Source organism: Orycteropus afer, unplaced genomic scaffold, assembly GCF_000298275.1.
Source record: "Orycteropus afer afer isolate SDZICR_OR568_19922 unplaced genomic scaffold, OryAfe1.0 scaffold00002, whole genome shotgun sequence".
Lineage (NCBI taxonomy): Eukaryota > Metazoa > Chordata > Mammalia > Tubulidentata > Orycteropodidae > Orycteropus > Orycteropus afer.
The window spans coordinates 30,425,955-30,447,559 of NW_006921589.1; the positions used below are offsets into that span (position 1 = coordinate 30,425,955).

The 21,605-nt window shown below is 35.6% G+C and overlaps 1 protein-coding gene across 1 annotated transcript in view; it reads right to left on the minus strand.

Annotated features, from left to right (window-relative positions):
- Positions 1 to 5,325: 5,325 nt before the first annotated feature.
- LOC103192075 (cytochrome P450 20A1) overlaps positions 5,326 to 21,605 on the minus strand; it is a 41,678-nt gene continuing 25,398 nt past the window's right edge. The window contains exons 9-13 of the mRNA XM_007935006.2: positions 18,903 to 19,023; positions 12,615 to 12,726; positions 11,107 to 11,171; positions 5,620 to 5,709; positions 5,326 to 5,476 (exon numbers count right to left, since the gene is read on the minus strand). Coding sequence (XP_007933197.1) covers positions 5,326 to 5,476; positions 5,620 to 5,709; positions 11,107 to 11,171; positions 12,615 to 12,726; positions 18,903 to 19,023 — 539 coding nt within the window. The remainder of the gene's footprint in view (positions 5,477 to 5,619; positions 5,710 to 11,106; positions 11,172 to 12,614; positions 12,727 to 18,902; positions 19,024 to 21,605) is intronic.

Below are 21,605 nucleotides of genomic sequence, written 5' to 3' on the forward strand. Positions count from 1 at the left end.
TTTGGTTTGGTTTGGTAATGTCTACACTGCTGTATGGGAGCTCTGATAGCATAGTGCCTAAGGCACTTGACTGCGTTTAACCAGAAGGCTGGCAGTTCAAACCCACCAGCCACTCCTCGGAAGGAAGATGGGGCAATCTACTTCCATGGTAATACTGCCTCGGAAACGCAAGGAGGGGTCACTGTGAGTTGGGTCTGACTTAGTGGCACATAACAACAACAGTATTGCTGTATGGTTTTAGCAACTTAGATACATAAATACGTAACTGTTGGTAGAATGGATGGAGAAATAAAGTGGATTTTAAAGTTGACAAGAATAACCAGATTATTTGAGACGGAAAGAGGGAGAGAAAAGTAAGAAAAAGTAAGAGAAAAGACAAGAATCTGTGCTTACTTTCTGAGAAGAATATCAGTGTTCCAGTTATAGAAAAGAATATTGTTTCATAATAAAGAAAAAAATATTATGTATAGAATGTCTATAAAAATAATGTATGCATAGAAAAGAGAGTGGTTATCTTCAACTAGTGAGACGGTAGGTGACTGAGTTTGCCATTTTTGTGTTTTCTAGATTTTCTTCAATAAATCTTATTTTCATAATGAAAAAGCAGTTTTGTTTTTAAAAAAGAACTATTGTAAGATAAGGAACGAATAAATTTTGACAGTCTAAATAATAATAGACTTTATTTATATAACATGGTAGAATTGCATAGTTATATGCCAAATAAACAGCATGAATTTTTTTATTTTTCCCAAATGCACAGACAGAATTAATTCTGCCTTAAATTTTATTAGCACAAAGCATCGAAGTCCCCTTTGATTCCATTTAAAAATGCTCTGTGCTGCTGTTTGTTTAATAATATCATTTTGTTTTTTCCCATGCTCAAGATTTAGATTTATTTGAAAACATTTAGTCCTACTCATATTAATGGTTATTGTGTTTTAGGTGGAAATTTACATAGCAAATTAACAATTTTTATACAAATTATTCCATGTCATTGGTTACAGTTTTTACAAAGTGTCATTGTTCTCATCATTTCCATTTGATTTCTTCTATTTCCATTGATCTTGCTTCCTTCCCTTCCTCTCCTTGCTTTCTCACCTTTGTTTTTGGGTAAATGTTGACCCTTTGCTTTCATTGTAATTCATTGCTTGAGGGAGCACATTATCCCACGATATTGTTTATTTTGTAAGCCAGTCTGTAATTTGGCTGAAGGGTGACCCGACTAGATAGCTTCAATTACATGCTCAAAGGTTATCTTAAGGCAGTCTTCTCAGGGGGTTCCTCTAGTCTCTTTTGGTCAAGTTAAGTCTGGACTTTTTAAGGAATTTGAGTTCTGTGCTGTTGTTGTTAAGAATAAATTTATGAACTATTAAAAAAAATGCAGATCAAATCAGTGAGAAGATCAATTTTTGAAAACTGAAACTTACTTCAGTATCAGTTAAAGCCACTTTATGAGCCATGAGTGACAATAAGGCAACTAAAATTTCAATTATCAGATAAACATAATAACAGTGAATGGATAACTTATGTTTTTCATGATTAACAATATTTTTATTTGTGAAAAAATCCTCTGGAATATGATTTGTTTTTAATGCTTTCATCCAGTAGTGTACCTATGGGTAAAATATGCTTATTTATATGATTCCTCAGTGCCCTGTTTTCCTCAAATCTGATCTTTATTAGTAATTATACACTGCCTCATTTATTGGCAATTATGCAAATTCATGGACATTTGCTCAGTGGCCCTATTTTTGCCTTGATCATTGCTCATCAGATCTTTTTCAAATTCCACTTCTCTCTCATCTGATCTTACAAACACTTGTTTTATATATCAATTACCTACTCTAACCTTCCACTGCCAGTTTCCTACCCACTCAGAATACTTGAAAACCAAAGAAGATGTTCTATATACACATCAGAGAAAATTATAGTAGGAGGAAGATAAGCTTAACAGTGTGCCATTTTAGAAACAACATGGTACTAGTAACTAAGAATATATTTTACTTAAAACTTTGGAATTTAAATTATTCTATAAATTTAATTATTTTTCTAGTAATGAACACTGCATCTAATTAAATTCTAGGTTGACCAGTCATAACTAGGTCTAAAGTGTTAGCTGCAAACATAACACAAAGTAACTCAGTAACTGTAGTACATTCTTGAAATTAAAATTATAAATGAAATTCAGCAGTGTTAAAAATAAACTCACTTGCAAACAATTATCATTTTACTTCCTCTCCCTTCTGTCTGCACTTGGCATACTTCCTTCAGTTGTTGTCTTAAAGAAAAACATACTTTAAAAAAAACTCTTCACAAATAATGTGACAAAAAACTGGAGTAAGATATAATGCTATCAATAAAGTATCAAATACAAACCTTAACAGTTCTTGCTGAAAGTGAAGATGACTTGACCCACTTAACTGATAAAGACCAAAGACTACTACAGTCTTTAGTATGGATTACACCTCAACATGAAGAAAACAAATATCCTCAAAATTGGACCAATAAGCAACTTCATGATAAATGGAGAACAGATTGAAGTCGTCAGGAATTTCATTTTACTTGGATCCATAATCAACACCTATGGAAGTAGCAGTCAAGAAATCAGAAGTGATATTGCTGTGCTGTTATGTGCCGTCGAGTCGGACTCAACTCATAGCGACCCCTCCTTGGGTTTCCGAGGCAGTATCGCTACGGAAGTAGATTGCCCAACCTTCCTTCCGAGGAGTGGCTGGTGGGTTTGAACCTCCACCCTTCTGGTTAGCAGTCAAGCACCTTAGGCACTATGCTACCAGAGCTCCTAGATGTCATATTACCCTTGGCAAATCTGCTACAAAAGACTTCTTTAAAGTGTCAAGGAGCAAATGTGTCACTCTGAAGATTAAGAGTGCCGACTCGACGGCACATAACAACAACAACAACAACCTAAGCCATGGTATTTTCAATCACCTCATATACATGTAAAAACTGAACAATGAATAATGAAGACTGAAGAAGAGTTGTGGTGTTGGCAAAGAATAGTGAAAATACCATGGACTGCCAGAAGAATGAACAAATCTGTCCTGGAAGAAGTGTAGCCAGAATGCTCCTGACAAGCAAGAATGGCCAGACCTCAGTCACCTACTTTGGTCATGTTGTCAGAAGGAACATCTGCTTGGTAAAGTAGAGGGTCAGCAAAACAGGGGAAGGCTACAAGGATGGGCTCAAGCATAACAAGGATTGTGAAGATGGTACAGGTTTCGTTCTGTTCTACACAGAGCTGCCAAGAGTCAAAGCCAACTTAACAGCACCTAACACCACCACTACCAGTGCTTTTCACTAATAACATAAAATGTTCTTGAAATAGCCCTTATATTTCTTTGCTTACTAGTGAGACTGAACATTTTTCTAAGTTTATTGGTTATTTTGTCCTGTAAAAGATGTTTGTTCATGTCTCTACTCATTATCTATTGGATATTGATGGTTTTCTTACCAGTTTGAGCTCTTTATGTAATGTGGATATTATCTTACTCTGTCATGTATTTTGCAAATACTTTCACTCACTGTGTTTTCTTTGTGTGTGTGTGTGTGTGTGTGTGTGTGTGTGTGGTTTTTGTTTCAGTTAGTGCTCCCTCATTTCTTAAGATTAACATGTTCATTATATTTAACATGGTATACAGTGAAAACAAATGTAGGGATTCCTTTTTCTCTACTAATGAGAATTAGTTGAGTAATGTTGTTGTTGTTGTTGTTATGTGCCGTCGAGTCAGTGCAGCTAAAGTTTCCAGCAAAATGGAAGAACCACCATTAATCCTAGTTTGTCATTTAGGCATGGCTCTTCAAAACACATTCAGACAAGGGGCAAAGTTGTTGTGGCTTCTTGACCACAGCCAGCTACCCAGAGGGAGCAAGTAGTTGGACCTGCAGGCTCAGGACTGTGGTCCTAGGGAATATGAAGCTCAACTGGCACAACATACTACACAAAAACATTGTTCTACATCCTACTTTGGTGAGTAGCAACTAAGGTCTTAAATGCTTACAAGTGGCCATATAGATACAAAAATGGGTCTCTCCTTGTCCGAAGCAAAGACGAATGAAGAAAAGCAAAGATATATGGGAACAATCAGTCCAAGGAACAAGCAGACCATGTGATCCTCAAGCCTATATGACCCTGAGACCAGAAGAACCAGATGGTGCCCAGCTACCACTGTCAACACTCGGAGGGGGATCTGTGCAGGAGATCCTGGATACAGTGGGAGAACAATGTGGAACAAAACTCAAAATCATAAAAGAAAAAAAAAGAAAGAAAGAAAGAAAAGACCAGATTTGCTGATCTGATAGAGCCTGATGAGACCCCTGAGACTATGGCCCCTAGTTACCCTTCAGGTCTATAACTGAACTCACTCCTGTGGCTTCCAGCCAAACAATAGACAGGCATATGAAGTGAACATTTATATCAGATAGATACACTCCTTGGAGCAATCAGTTGTGGGAGAACAGAATGGCAGTATTTACACAGGAAGACAGCTCAGGGAGTGAGAGTGCATGGAAGGGAAGGACACAGGGAAGAGGTAACTACAGGGAGGAAGTAGGAAGAGAGCTGTTACATTACAAGGAATTGCAGTCAATGTCACAAGACAAAATGTGTATGAACTGCTATATGGAAAATGAAGTTGATCTGTAAACGTTCACTCAAATCACAATTAAAAAAAAATTCAGAACTATTATTTTCCAAGTGATTCAGAACTGTTCAAAATGAGTAAGTCATGAAATGAAAATAAATACTCTAGGCAGGTAAAAGATAGCAAATGCAAGGTAGAATACTCAATAAATTACTCAAACTGAATAAAAGTGATTAAAACCCAAACTCATTTATACCAAGAAAATAAAAATATTAATCCAAGAAATAAAAATTAATGTTTAGTCTGTTTTTTATTATTAAGTTGATTTATTAGAAATATGAAAAGGACTTAAGACTGTTTTTTATTTTACGAATATTCAGAAGTCATTATTCCTAAACTTCTATAAAATTATTTTTTTCAAGAATATTAATTTTAGAGATCAAGCTGAGAAATACAAAAATAATGGCATAAAAAATAGAAGAATAAAATTTGAAAAGTAGAAAGCTAAAGTGTCCGTTAAAATTATCAATATATTGGTGCAATAAGTATAAATGTATATCCTGTGTTAAAAAATCTGATATACAAAAATACACATTTATATAATAAAATACAAATATTTGTTTATATTGCAAAACGATACTTGATTTAAAGAAGGATTTACCACAAGATCTTGTAAATTGTTAGTTTCCTCAGTCCCTTTAACAGAGTTAAAATGTGTAAGATTTTAATATCTCTTTGAGACAGTGATCCAAGTTTCTTCCCTTGATGATGTTACCAGTTCATACTTTGTTTCAATAACTTGTCCCTCCACAGAATACAGGTGCAGTCTCCTTACCAATACACTCAGAAGTACTGTGGTCACCATATATGCAAACCTAGTCAGGAAGAACATCAACTAGTTACTAAAGATATTCTGCTAATAGAAAATAATATTTTAAATAGATATATGTTATCATTCTCATCAAAATTCTAAGTACAGAGTCTGGCATTTTTCATGTTGCTTTCTGTATCACCTCACCTCAATTCTGGGCATTCCTGTGTGCCTGAGAATCCAAGCAAGGAGAATGTTTTCATTACTGATTCATCATCAAAGCGGCCTGGATCAAACCTAAAAAGATTTGCAATTAGTCACCACATAGCTTCACTGGCATTTTATATATGGACACACAGGAGAACACAAGTATATCATAAAAGTTTAAAAGCTACTGAAAATAGAAAGCACTGTCACATTATATTTAAATGTCACCTATTATTATGTTCCCAAATTACATTTATTATTTGGAAACAATATATGCAAAATGTATTTCTCTGAAACCAGAAAGGAATGAGATTATAACACAGATTTATATATAAGGATAAATAAAAATCACATAATGAACATTTTTAGAAATTTCAGTGTTTGACATACCTTTTAAATGAGACCATCTCATCAGTATTTGAGGCATTTTATGTAAACTTTTCATTCAAAGCTTATTTCTTAAAATTGGAGGCTCTAGCTTTAAAATTATACTAATTAACTGCAATACCCTCAAATTTATTAATAAGTAAGAAAAATTAAGAGTAGGAAGGTTTGTTTGTTTTAATGCTACAGGATTTTACTCTATTAAAACTCAGTGGGGGAATGGATATATTAAAAACAAAACAAATAACTCAACCACCCTGAAGCATAAAAATTCCTCTCAAAAACATGTTCTTGAAAGATCTCAGTTCTTTTATGAGTAAATTTTTAAAAAGAGAAATTCTTTTACTCTCTAAAAGCAAAGCATGTGAATTACCTTTTACTTTTAGAATACATTATATTTACAATGTAGTTCATATAAAAATCATGAAATTTAATTAGTTTTTCCTTTTATAACTCTTGAAATTTGAGATTCAAAATGTTTATTTAGCAGTATCTATTATATATTTTCAGGAGCTCTAGCATAGTGCCTAAGGCACTTGACTGCTAACCAGAAGGCTGGCGGTTCAAACCCACCAGCCACTCCTCTGAAGGAAGGTTGAGCAATCCTACTTCAGTAATGATAGTGCCTCAGAAACCCAAGGAGGGGTCACTATGAGTCGGGTCCAACTCGACGGCAAATAACAACAACAACAATTACATATTTTCAGATTAAAAGAAAATCAGACTTTTCAAGTTATATTTTTAAAACACCTCACATTTTAAACCATATTAAGAAGAAAACCAAACTGAAAAACAAAGAGATAATTTAATCTCACATTTTCTTTTTCATCTTTGCATTTATTCTTTTCAGAATTGAGGATTTTATTTTAGCCTAATTTGTAAAGTTGACAATATCTTATCATTCTGTACAGAATATTTACATTATTATTCACTTACGTCACAGAATTTGATCCAGGGTTCCTTGCTCTGAAACACCACCAACATGGTACAAATAGCAATGCATTTTTTTTAAGAAATAAATCATATCTAGCCTTTTTCTAAGACAGGTAAGTTAATGTTGATTATTCACTCAAAAAGAAAACTTCTTAAAGCCAAAGTAAGATATCACTACATACCTATTAGAACAGCTAAAATCAAAATTAGTGGTAGCAAATGCCACTGAGGATGCAGAGGAAGTAAGTCTATTAAACACTGCTGGTGGGAACATAAAATAGTACAGCTACCCTGGGAAATAGTCTGGCAGTTTCTAAAACTGAACATATACTTGACCATAAAATCCAGCAACTAAACACTTGAATATTTATGCCAAGGAAATGAAACCTTACGTTCATACAAAAACCTGTGCACAAATATTAATAACAGCTCCATTTATAATAGCAAAACACTGGAAACAACCAAATATCCTTTAATGGGAGAATGGTTGAACAAACTCTGGTACATCCACATAATGGAATATTATTCAGCCATAACAAGGAATGAACTATTATTGATACATGCAACAACCTAGATGGACTTCAAAGGTGAAAAGTTTAATGAAAAAAGTCAGTCTTCATTGTTGCCAGGGAACATGGTAAGAGGGAAAGGGGGGATTATGGGTAGGGGATAGGTGTGAATACAGAGGTAATACGAGGGCGTTCTTTTTTGTGGCAATCAAACAGTTCTGCACTTGATTGTGGTGGTAGTTACACCAATCTATACATGGAATAAAACTGCATAGCCACATATACACAGATGAATGCAAGTTTAAAAAAATGGTGAAAACAGTGATTTCTGGAGTCTAGTTCATAATAACATACCCATGTCACTCTCCTAGTTTTGATATTATACTGCAGCTGAGATACCCCCATTGGAAGAAGCTGATAATTCTTTCAATGATTTTTGCAACTTATTTTGAGTCTATAATTTGTTTAAAATATAAAAAGTTAAAAGGAAAAAACAGAACTTATGGCAAAGTCCTTAGTTCAATAACTATTAAGCAAGGATTTATCCAAGAGATTCTCACTAATTCCTGTGGCAGGAAAGACAACTTTGGCATGTATGCAAATACAATCATTACAGAATCTGAATTGTAACAAAACATTGCTAGAAAAAAACACAAAGGCAAAGGACATACTTTTCTTGAATAGTTCTAGGTTTTGCAACAATGGATAAATAGCATTATAGTTCCATATAACTTTTATGCATCTTCACAAAGTATCTTATCACAAAAACATGCCTTGGGGTAATAACCAATATAGCGATACCAGCCTTACAATAACTATTATGTCTGTGTTCTTGTTGTTATGTGCTGTCCAGTCGGACCCGACTCATAGCAACCCCTCCTTGGGTTTCTGAGGTGGTATCACTATGGAAGTAGATTGCCCAGCATTCCTTCCGGGGAGTGGCTGGTGGGTTTGAACTGCCAGCCTTTTGGTTAGCAGTCAAGTGCCTCAGGCACTAAGCTACCAGAGCTTCTATTACGTCTGTAGCTAAGAAAACTCCTTTAACTAGCTAGGTGTTGTCTGTTTTCCTTTTTAAAAGGAACATTATGTAGTTTACAGTGTTTTAAAACAGAATTACTTTCAGAATACATGACAAATAAGATATGTGTGAAACCCCTTGCTCTTTGGAAAAGGGCTCTATCAATGGAGGATATTTGTGTTCTGTATTCATAAGTATGATTTATCTAGTACATCCCAACAGATAAATAAATTATAAACTGGGCAATAAACTAGATTTTCCAATTCCATAAGAACATGGCCCACTAGAAGTGTAGAGATTAACAGAAATAAAAGGCTACCATTACTAATCAAATCTGACCCAGTTTTGATCACTCTTCTTTGGAATGCTGTTAGTTACAATGCTTTAATCTCCAAACTGTAAGTTATACAGACAGAATATTAGAGAAGCAAGGTAGAAAATATGTGTAAGATCCATGTTGCTGTTAGTAGGCCAACTCTAATAATTCACAGCTTGAACAGGAGAATTTAGAAGTAACTTTAAAATTTTGAAATAATTATGAGCGTACAGTATCCTGTAATATGAGTTTATCATTTATTCTACCTATCATTTCTAAAATGAGTGTCTGAAAAGTAGTACTTCTTAAATTAACTATTAGAAGACTGAAATAACAAAATAAGTACCAAAAAAAAAAAAAACTAATGTGATTATATACCTCCAAGACCAAAGAAAGACATCCTAGAAACTCAGAGAGTAAGAATGTTTTAAAGTAAACATTTTTAAAGTAACAATGAAAGTATATGAGGCTTTCTTTTCTGGAAGTTTTACTATGTCAACTGTTGTTGTTGTTGTTATATGCCGTCGAGTCGGCCCCGACTCATAGCGACCCCTCCTTGGGTTTCCGAGGCAGTATCACTACAGAAGTAGGATTGCCCAACCATGTCAACTGTATGTGAATGTAATACAAGATTTAGCAAGCCTATGTTCTAAAGAAATGCAAAATAATTTCTGTATTGGACATCAGTCACTTAAGAAGACCTCACTTCAGAGGTAACTACAGGGAGGAAGTAGGAAGAGAGCTGTTACATTGTGAGAATTTGCAGCCAACATCATGAAACAAAATGTGTATGAACTGTTGTATGGCAAATGAATTTGCTCTGTAAACTTCTACCTAAATCACAATTTTAAAAAAGAAAACTCACTTCTATTATCAAACCGAAACCAAACTCACTGCCGTCGAGTCATATTCAACTCATAGCGACCCCTCCTTGGGTTTCCAAGACAGTATCTCTATGGAAATAGATCGCCCAATCTTCCTTCCAAGGAGTGGCTAGTGGGTTTGAACTGCCAGCCTTGTGGTTAGCAGTCCAATGCCTTGGGCACTACACCACCTAATTAATTCCGAAATTCTTCAAATAAACTCTTCCTTCAAACTCCAGACTCATATATTTAACAGCCTATGTAACGTCTACATAAATGTTTCTGACTCAACACATGCAAAATTTTATCTTCCCCTTCAAATCTACTACTCTTGGGCCCCTTGTCTGTTCTTCCTCACCTAGAAGCTAGAAAACTGAAAGTCACTGTAGACTCTATCGTAGTTTCCACACAAATCCAATCCACTTCATCCTAAATTCATCTTCCTTGCTTTCCAGAGCTAAAGTCTAGTTTCATCATCCTTTATATAAAAATATCCAGCTGCTGAGTCTATATTCCTGCCTTCATTAATTTAAAAAACAAACAGAAAAACAGCTTTTCTTGTAAATTCCTACCTTCATCCTTACCTCTTTCCAAGTATTCCTCAAACTGTATCATAAGAAAGATGTATTTTTCTGAAAGGTAAATTTGACCTTACCTCTTACTTGCTTAAAACCCTTCAATGACTCCCCATTGTCTAAATTGTTAGCTGCTGTCCAGTCAATTACAACTCAAGGCAACGCATAGGGTTTTCAAGGCTGTGACCTTTCATAAGCAGACTGCCAGGCCTGTCTGCCAGTGTGCCTCTGGGTGGGTTCAAACTACCATCTTTTTGGCTAACAGTATAGCACTTAACCATCTGAACCACCAAAGACTCCATTGTCTAAATTAATACTAACTAAAGTGTGACCCACAGAACAAAGTTCTATCAATAGGTTTTACTATTGGTCAAGTAGGTCTGAGAAACACGATTTAATCAAGAGCCTTCATATGCTAATAAGCACTATGAACACACAAGAGGAGGATATGGTAGGTAGTGTGTCTCTAACTTAATTACGGAAATTTTCATCACTGAGGGGCTCATGGGACACCTGACTATTTTCTGAATTCTGCTGAATGGCTGAATACTACGGGATAGAGACAAACAGAAGGAGAAAAAGAAACTGCATGCAATACCCACTTAACAACAGAAGAATTCCAAAATTCCATTGAAATTAAAGGATAGTTGCAGACCTCAGGTAATTAAACAAACTTAGGATCAAAGGGATAATAAAAGAGGCAAAGAGTAATAGCATATCCATGGAAGAGGAAAGGTAATGACCAGAAGATATAAAGGGAAAAAAGTGCTTTCTTTTGTTTGTATAATTGTCACATAATTAATTTTCTCCTCAAAACTTAAGAAAGTAATGCAAGGCATACAAAAAGATAAAAGTCAACATCACAAAGACAATGATTGATATTTCATACTTGTGTGGTGATGGCCACGTACTGGGATCCTGAAGTACCACACCAAGGGCATAAAGGACTAGGGTCTGAAAAAAAAAAAAAAAATCAGTCTAGTTGGCAAAGGCCTAACAAAGACAAAATGACTCCCAGGAAGCCAATTCATCCTAAATTCTCCTTTAAAATAATGAATATGAAATAAAAGTATAAAATAATAGAAGAAAACATTAACTATTATTTCAGTCACCATATAATAGGGAAGGCCTATAAAAGATGGAAATCAAAGAAATAACAGACTTAACTATATGAAAATTTAAAATCTGCACCAATAACTGAGGTAGTTAATACCCCTAACATACAAAAAGACAAAAGCTTACTAGCAAGAAGAATGAAAGAAAGATGCAATTAGATAATTCACAAATGAACATAAAAAACTGTTTAATATATATATGTAAAGTTGCTCAATCTCTCCAATGATCATGGAAAAGCAAATTAAAACAATGAGACAACAATTTTTCCTGCAAGACTCAAAATATATAAAGCATTCATAAATCCAGAGGAGGTGAGGGAAAAGGCATTCTCATGTAACAGATACATGAACTCTGACCCCAAAAAATCCACTTCTAAGACTCTATCAAATAACTGAATAAGTATATAATTTCTAGTACTAAAAATAAAAGTCAATCTAAATTTCCATCAATGAAATTATATGAATTATGGTGCATTCATAACTATATAGACTATGCAACCATTAAAAATAATGAGCCAGATCTGTATCAAATGACAGTTGTACTAATAGCCATATATATTCAGTTAAAAAAAAAGAACTTAAAAACAATTATAAACACTAATCTTTACGTTTTAAAATACATACATATATGTATATGCATACACATACACACACACTAATGTATATAGAGAGAAAAAGGACTACAAATTACAAATAGACATTACACTGTTAACTGTGTCCATTAATATACTGGGGAGGGGAGACTTTATTTTAACTTCAAATAAGCACATATTTTGTAATTTAAAGTGATTGTTTCTACACGGAATGGGTAGTCACAGGGAGGAGATGGGAGGAGTTTTTTATGGTTGGGGATTGTAATCAGGCTGTGAAACCAAATGTGCACAAACTGTTGAGAATACAAGAAGTATGCTTTGTAAATCTGCACCCACATCACAATCAAAAATTTCAAATAAAATAAAATGACTGTATCTGATTTAGTAATAGGTAATATTTGTTGTTGTTGTTGTTATGTGCCATCGAGTCGGACCTGACTCATAGTGACCCCTCCTTGGGTTTCCAAGGCAGTATCACTACGGAAGTAGATTGCCCAACCTTCCTTCCGAGGAGTGGCTGGTGGGTTTGAACCACCAGCCTTCTAGTTACCAGTCAAGTGCCTTAGGCACTATGCTACCAGAGCTCCTAGGTAACATGTAGGAGGTGCTTTTAACAATAAAATGTAAAAATATAAACTAAGAGAATTGAGAAGAATAACAATGAGTTACATATAACAAATATTTTTTACCTCTCTAGGAATAATAAATTGGTCAATCTTTCCTTCAATATCTTGAAGCCGGGCAGAAATTGGTGTCAGTTTAGCAGTCCGAACAGTTTCACAAAGCACATGACGACAGTATCTGTTAAAAAAAAAAATCTTTGAAGTATATTTTGGGAGAGGGAGTTTGAAATGTATGTACTTTTTTAAAATATCATTCAAGGATTTCCATAACCTTCTTAAATTTAAATATTCCCATAATTCTTATTTGTTTAAAGATAGTCATTATATATTACCCCATTGCTATCAAATTCATTCCAACTCATAGCGATTTAATAATATATTAAAACTTTATTCTAGGTGGATATTTAAAGAAATGAAAATACTTGTAAAAAAAACACCAGAAGAAAATTCAGAACAGTATTTTTGTACTTTTTTAATATAAAAGTCTTCATTTTAGATTTACACGACAGAAGTCATAAGAAAAACAATCTGACTACAGAAATATTTTTTAAACCTAGCAAATTTTATAAGTAAAATTAAAAGACTATAAGGAAAAGGTATCTGTTGTCTGCTGCTGTCAAGTTGGCCCTGACTCATGATAACCCTATGTACAACAGACGGAAACACTGCCTGGTCCTGTACATCCCCATGACTGGTGTAGCCTGGACCATGTGAGCCATATGGTTTTTTGCCGGCTGGTTTCCAGGACTTCCTTCCTACCCTGTCTTAGTCTGGAAGCTCCCTTGAAACCTGTTCAGCATCTAACAATACACAAGCCTCTACTGTCAGGTGGTGGCTGCCGAAGAGGTCTATGCGAGAATTGTACCACTGAACCACCGCTTCCCCAACAGGAAAAAATATGGCAAATATATCCTTAATATATAAAAGTTTTTTAAAAATCAGTAAATACCCCAATAGAAACATCGACAGAACATAAAAAAGTAATTCACAAAGAATACAAATGGCTTAGAAACATATAATAATACTCAACATCATTAACAGTTGAAAAACTGCCAATTAAAGCATTTTACTTTTTCACTTTGTCAGATTGGCAAAGACAAAAAAGAATGAGAGTAGATAGTACTAACAGAAGTGTGGGGGAAGATGACACTTCTGTATCTTCTTGGTGGAAGTATAAATTGATATAACCTTTCTGAAGGGTAACCTGAAAATATCTATCAAAATATTAAGTGTGCATCACAATGAGAAAAATAAAACATATTAAAATCTTGCAATAAGCCAGTTCTGTTAAGCACAGTACCTCATTTAATCCCCAGAAGACGACCATGGATGATATTTTTACTCTAATTTTACAGATTTAAAAAATGAGGCAATTGCTCAAGATCATAAGGCAGGTAGTTATTGTTTACAGGATTCAAATTACTCCGTAACCTCTATTCTGAACCACTGTTCTCCTGCATATCCTTAGGTGATAATCTCTGATCTAGGGTTTTATTATATAGAAATAATTGGAAATGTCAGCACAGATGTAAGTATAATAATGCTGATTGTTTATAATCTCAATTTAACAAACACAACACATGAAACACCCTTCCTCCATATTTTCTTTGAACAAATATTTAATGGATACCTACTACATTCCAAACACTATGTAAAGTACTGGCCTACAACAATGAACAAGACAGCCTCAGAGGAGTTTACAGTCTAGCTGGTAAGGGGTAGAGAGAGGGAAAGGCACATAAAGGATGAAAATTAAATAAGCACAGAAATTGTTATGATAATGAAGTTTAGGGTATATGGCTAATCTAGGCAATGGCTTCACAGAGACAATTAGACCTGCAGGACAAATGGGAGTTAGCTAAAGGAGGAAGGAAGAGAGGATCTAGACAGAGGAGGAGTCCATAAAAAAACAGGAGATAAGAAAGAGTGCTGTACCTCCCAAGAAACAAAATAATTTCAGTATAGCTGAATGCAGGGGTATGAAAAGGCACAAGTGGTGAGAGAGAAGGTAGAGGTGATATTCTAGGCCCAGCCCTTCAAGTGCCTCATAAACTATACTACTTACTGCCATCAAGTCAATTCCAACTCATAGAGACCATATAGGACAGAGCAGAACTTTCCCATTGAGTTTCCAAGGCTGTAAGTCTTTACTTTCTCCCGTGGAGTAGCTGGTGGGTTCAAATTGCCTTTTGGTTAGCAGCTTAGTGCCGTAAGCACTGTGCCACCAGAGTTCCTTATCAACTACGCTAGGAAGTTTAAACTTAAGAGCAACCAGAAGCCACTGAAAGATTTGAAGGAGTCACCTGATCAGATGTGACCAACTATGCAGATATAAAAATATCACTAGTTCAGTGATTCTCAACTTTGGCTGCACACTAAATTCATCTAAGAAGCTTTTGAAAGCTTGTAATGCTCAAGGATTATAACTCAGTTGGTTTGGGACTGATCCCAGATATCTGTGTTTTTAAAGCACTCTGTTGTTGTTAAGGAGCTCTGATAGCACAATGACTAAGGCATCTGATGGTTAACCAGAAGGTTGGTGGTTCAAACCCACCAGTCACTCCATGGAAGCAAGACTAGGCAATCTACTTCCATAAAGATTTTACTGCCTCAGAAACCCACTGGAGGTAACTATGAGTCGGAATTGACTAGATGGCAGTGGGTTTGGCTTTTTTTTTTTTTCCCAGTTGTTGTTAGGTGCCATAGAGTCAGCTCTGACTCACAGTGACCCTGTGTACAACAGAACGAAACAATGCCTGGTCCTGCACCATCCTCATAATCCTTGATATGCTTGAGCGTATTGTGTCAATCCATCTGGTTGAGGGTATTCCCTTCTTTGCTGACCCTCTACTTTCCCAAGCATGATATCTTTCTCCAGAGAACGGCCCCTTGTGACAACATGATCAAACTAGGTGAGACGAAGTCTGGCCATTCTTGCTTGCTAGGAGCATTCTGACTGCACTTCTTCCAGGACATATCTGTTCGTTCTTCTGGCAGTCAATGGTATTTTGAGTATTCTTCACCAACCCACAATTCAAAGGCATCAACTCTTCTTTGGTCTTCCTTATTCGTTGTCCAGCTTTCACATCATATGAGGGGACTGAAAATACCATGGCTTGGGTGAGACACACTTTAGTCTTCAAAGTGACATCTTTTCTTCTGAACACCTTAAAGAAGTCTTTTGCAGCAGATTTGCCCAGTGCAATATGACATCTGATTTCCTCACTGTTGCTTCCATGAATGTTGATCATGGACACAAGCAAAATGAAATCCCTGACAACTTCAATCTTTTCTCCATTTATCATGATGTTGCTTATTGGTCCAATTGTGAGGATTTTTGTTTCCTTTATGATGAGATGTAATTCATACTGAAGCCTGTAGTCTTTGATTTTCATCAGTAAGTGCTTCAAGGCATCTTCACTTTCAGCAAGCAAGGTTGCGTCATCTGCATATCGCAAGTTGTTAGTGAGTCTTCCTGCAATCCTGATGCAGGAAAGAATCTTCTTCATATAGTCCAGCTTCTCAGATTATTTACTCAGCTACAGATTGAGTAAGTGTGGTAAAAGGATACAAACTTACACATACTCCTCCTGACTTGAAACTATGCAGTACCCCCTTGTTCGGTTCGAATGATAGCCTTTGGTCTATGTACAGTAGCCTTACTAATGAGCACAATTAAATGTTCTGGAATTCCCATTCTTTGAAATGTTATCCATAATTTATTATGATCAACACAGTTGAATGCCTTTCATAGTTGGTAAAACATCTTTCCAGTATTCTTTGCTTTCAGCCAAGATGCATCTGCCATCAGCAATAATATCCCTCGTTCCATGTCATCTTCTGAATCCAGCTTGAATTTCTGGAAGCTCCTTGTCAATATACTGCTACACTCTAGGTTACTGCAAAGAAGTCCTGATAGAGCAATGGTTAAGTGTTCAGCTACTCATCAAAAGGTTGGTGGTTTGAACCCAATCAGTAGCTCAGTGGGAGAAAGACCAGATGCTCTGCTCCCATAAAAATTACAGCCTAGAAAACCCTATGGGACAGTTCTACTCTGAGACTGGGGTAACTGTAAGTCAAAAATTTACTTGACCGCACCTAACAACAACAGGTTATTGCAGTGTGAATACAGGGCATCAGCAGCAATCTGGAGAATGGATTGGAAGGGAGTAAAATTCCAAGGTGCTAAAGTATCTCAATCAAAATGATCTGAAATAGACTGGGGACAATCTCAGTAAGTTTTTGAAAGTAGAATCAACAGAACTTGATAATTGATTAGATGTGTTAGAGTCACTGTATCTGAGACCACTGTGAACAAAATAAAGAAAAAATAGAATTTACAGAAGTTTTTTTTTTGGTATTATTTTTTTTTTTTTAATATGTATGTGTGTATATCCTTAGGAAAAATGTGAAGAGATAAATAGCAAAGTGCTAACATATGTTATCTCTTAAGGGTGCATGTAAAAAGAATCTTCACCTACTGCATACATTTCTATTTCATAAAATCTTTTAAAGACAAGTATGTATTACTTTTATAGTAAAAAAGTAGTTATACTCAATATCATAAATAAAACTTCCAACATTTTAAACAGTTTGCAACAGAACTTCCTTGGGAAACCCATGGCTTCTAGTTCTTTCTAATGGCTATATCCCTGTCTTCTATTGTTGAAATATGCTTTAAGGTAGGGTTGCTTGCTATAGGTAGCAACTCTTAGACTTCAAACCCCTAAGCAGTCAAAGCTGCTGTTTTTTAAATCTTTTTTTATTGAGGTGGTGGTGGTGTTTTATGCCGTCGAGTCGGACCCGACTCATAGCGACCCCTCCTTGGGTTTCTGAGGCAGTATCACTACAGAAGTAGATTGTCCCATCTTCCTTCCGAGGAGTGGCTGGTGGGTTTGAACCGCCAGCCTTCTGGTTAGCAGTCAAGTGCCTTAGGCACTATGCTACCAGAGCTCCTATTGAGGTATTACTTACACATACAAAAAAAAAAAAAAAAAAATTCATCTATTTTACTTACCCAGTGTGATGAATTTTAGCAACTGTATATAATTTTGTAATCCCACACAAGCACCCCCTGTCTCCATTTCTGGCTCCAGAGAACCACTGATCTGCTTTCCATCACCATAATTTTATATTTTCTGGAATTCCACTTAAATGAAAACATACAGTAGGTAAGTCTTTTGGTTTGACTTCTTTCACTTAGCATAGTGAGATTTATCCATGTTGTTGTATTACTATTGTTCCTTTTTATTACTCTGTATCATTACATAGGATGGATATACCATAATTTCTTTATCTATTTATCACTTTATGAACATTTTAAGTTATATGAGTTTTGGGATATTCTGAATAATGTTGCTATGAACATTTACAGGTATTTGTAAAGACAAGTTTTCATTTCTCTTAGGTAAATACCTACAAGTGGAATTGCTAGCTCATGTGATAAGTGTATGTTTAATGGTAAGTTTCTACCATACTATATTCCAAGGTGGCTGTAGTATTTTGCATTCCCACTGTTTTGGTTACCCAGTGCAGCTCTGACAGGAATATACCACAAATGGGATGGCTTCAACAAATAGGAGTTTATTCTCTTACAGTTTGGAGGCTTTAAGTCCGAGTTCAAAGTGCCATGTTCTAGGAGCTGGGTGAAAGCCCCTCAGCCTTGGGCTTCAGCTCTGCCTCCTGGTCCCAGCCCACTGAAGCTAGAAGCTTTTCTTCACTCAGACAGCTGCTGGCTGCTGAGGCTAACAAGCCCAAGGTTGACAAGTAAAAAGGCACAGGCCCAATGTTACCAAACCACACAGCAGGCTATTAATTCAAGTCAACTGAAAGTCCCAAAGTTGGCAGAGTATGGCAGGTTGCTAAGTAACAACACAGCTACATGCAGGGTTCAAGCATGCCATAAGCTAGAGAGCGTTCCCCAAAGCTTCTCCTTATATACAGGAAGCAGACCACATTCCCTACTCTGCTGCTCACAGTAGATTCCACTATGGAGTTGATTACCGCTCTCATCATGGGGAATACCACATCCAGCTGCCCAGCCATTCAACCAGGCCCAGCCAAGCTGACACACAAACTTAACCACCACACCCACCAACAACATATGAGAGTTCCACTTATTCCACATCACTGATTCGATTTTATACAGGCTAGTTTAAAAGTTTGTCTACTACAGGTACTGTATGTTACTATTTTAAAAAGAAAATTAGGTTATTAAAATATGTATGTATATATTTTAAGTCCCTATAAAAATATATAGCTTTCTTAGATATTAGTATTAGCTTTAAATTAGGTAGTTAAACCAGTCCAAATTTATCTTTTATTAATTTTCTCTTCCTGTTATTGTGTTCTTACCTGAGCTGCTCAATTTTCTCTGGAGTAATAGGGCTCTTCCCAAAAACTTGGTATATTTCTTCATATAATCTTTTCTGAACTTCTTCAGAGATCGTTAAAAAATATATTGCCCAGGTGCATACTATGTGAAAAATTATGTTAATAAAAATGAAAATAGCTAAGTAATGGTTTCAGGACAGAATAAGAAAACATTTTATTAATGCTTTTTTTTTTAACTAATGCAGCAGATACATAAATGGCACAAAAAAATAAAATTCTTCACAGGATTTGTACATCATTGAGCAGAACATGAATGTTCATAGAAAATTATCGAAAAGAGACGCTACAATCTGAAATCTCTCTTTCTTAAAACTGGCAAATAACTGAAGCGATGTAACACCTTTCACATTGCATAAAATAATAATGTTAACAAAGTTTAATAGCTGGAGAGTGTTCAATGTTGATGACTATAATGGATTATCTGGTTCACTCAATACTATAAAATCTAAAAATTGATTTATTGGTTCACTCAGGAGCCCTAAGGAAATGATTCATACAAGTCAAGCTAGCAGATCTAGCTATAAATTAATATTCTAAATTTTTCTTTGTAATGGGGCAATCTACTTCCGTAGTGATACTTCCTAGGAAACCCAAGGAGGGGTTGCTAGAGGTTGGGTTCGACTTGATGGCACATAACAACAACAACAACGATAGATATACTGGCTCTAGAATTGTGACTCATTGTTGCTATGACAAAGGAGCCCTGGTGGCATAATAGTTAAAGCATCTGGCTGCTAACCTAAAAGTCAGTGGTTGGAAACACCAGCTGCTCCATGAGAGAAAGATGAGGCAGTCTGCTTCCATAAAGATGTACAGCCTTGGAAACCCTACCAGGCATTTCTCTGTCCTGTAGGGTCACTATGAGTCAGAATTGACTCGATGATAGTAGGTTTGTTTTTTTGGTAGTGCTTAGGACAGTGGTTCTCAAAAATCATCTAGGGATGACAAGAGGCTAGAGGAACACCTATGATTATCACCCTAAAATATACTTTGAACTTGGAATTGAAACTATTTCTGCCGGTCACCTTTCAGCCAGACAACAGATTGGCTTATAAAATTAACAATATCACCTGTGAATAATGTGCTTATTTAAACAATTAACTATATGAGGTCCCATGGTCAACAGTTAACCTTAAGCAAGGACAATATGGCAAGGAGGAGAAGGGAAGCTACATCAATAGAAAGAGAACTAACAGGACAGAAATAATGAAAATGCTGACACATTGTAAAAATTATAATCAGTGGCAGAGAACAACTGGTATATAAATTGTTAAAGAGAAACCTAATTTGCTGTGTAAACGTTCACCCAAAACATAATAAAATATTATTTAAAAAAAAATTATCTGGGGAGTTGGGTGATGCCATGACCCCACAGATTCTGAAACATTAGGTATGGGATGGAGTCCAGGCAACTGTACTTTTAACAAACCCCACAATTATTTTGATGAACACCAAAATTAGGAAGCCACCTAATTTATGGCTTTTGCTTAAGCTGGTTTATTACTTATTTCCATTGAGGAAATGAAAATAAGGGTAAAAAATTCCATGATGAACATAAAACAGGAAACAGAATAGTAATATTTCCTTCCGGAATATGCTGTAATTTTATCTATTCAAAGAATGGAACCATCTGGAAATATATTACACCTCATTCCCTAGACTCTGCTTGAACTGACACTATGTATAGGTCTACTTTTTCTATGGCAGGTAATTTTCAATATATTCATAAAATTTTCAACCTCTTCCCTGAGCTAAGGATTGATTTGAATTTTTCTCAAAGTTAATTTTTTTCAAATGTTTACCTGATTTACCTATGAACCAGTTCCTATCTCTGGACTACCTTGCGGTGCTCAATTATTTTGATAATTTACCCAACCAAGAGTTTATAAAAACTCACTGCCATCAAGTCAATTCTGACTCATAGTGACCCCCTTTGGGTTTCCAAGGCAGTAAATCTTTATGAAAGTAGATTGCCCAGTCTTCCTTCCACAGAGTGACAATATACAGTATACTAAAGGATTCAGAATGAGGATTTGCACACAGTACTCATTCATATACCCAGCTGACTATATTATTACTTAAAATTAATGTAATTGTTTAAGCTTAACAATCTCAAATACTGGTTGTCTTGCACAACTCTATTACAAAGTCATCTGGAGAGCTTAAAAATGTGTTTCTAAACCAGTCAAAGGACCTCTGGTAGCATAGTGTCTTAAGGCATCTGACTGCTAACCAGAAGGCTGATGCTTCAAACTCATCAGCCACTCCTTGGAAGGAAGATTGGGCGTTCTACTTCCGTGATGATACTACCTCAGAAACCCAAGTGGAATCCAACTCCATGGCAATGAGCTTGGGTTTTTTGGTTAAGCCAGTTAAGGCTCTTTAAATACAATAATGAATAAGGCACAATTACATAAATAAAGGATACTTTGGAGGTCATCTAGAGCTAAACCTTCATTTTAGGAAAGAAAAACTACAGAGGTAAACATCTTGCCTACGGCTAGTAAGTGGCAGAGTAAGGGCCTTAATTAAATTTCCTGCCTATCTTGCCTCTCCAAAACTTCAGAGATACCTATAAAAAATATCTAATCCACATGCAAATATACAGTTTAATATTCTAAAAATTCTCCCTAAAAACTGTAAATAATATTAATATATTAACTC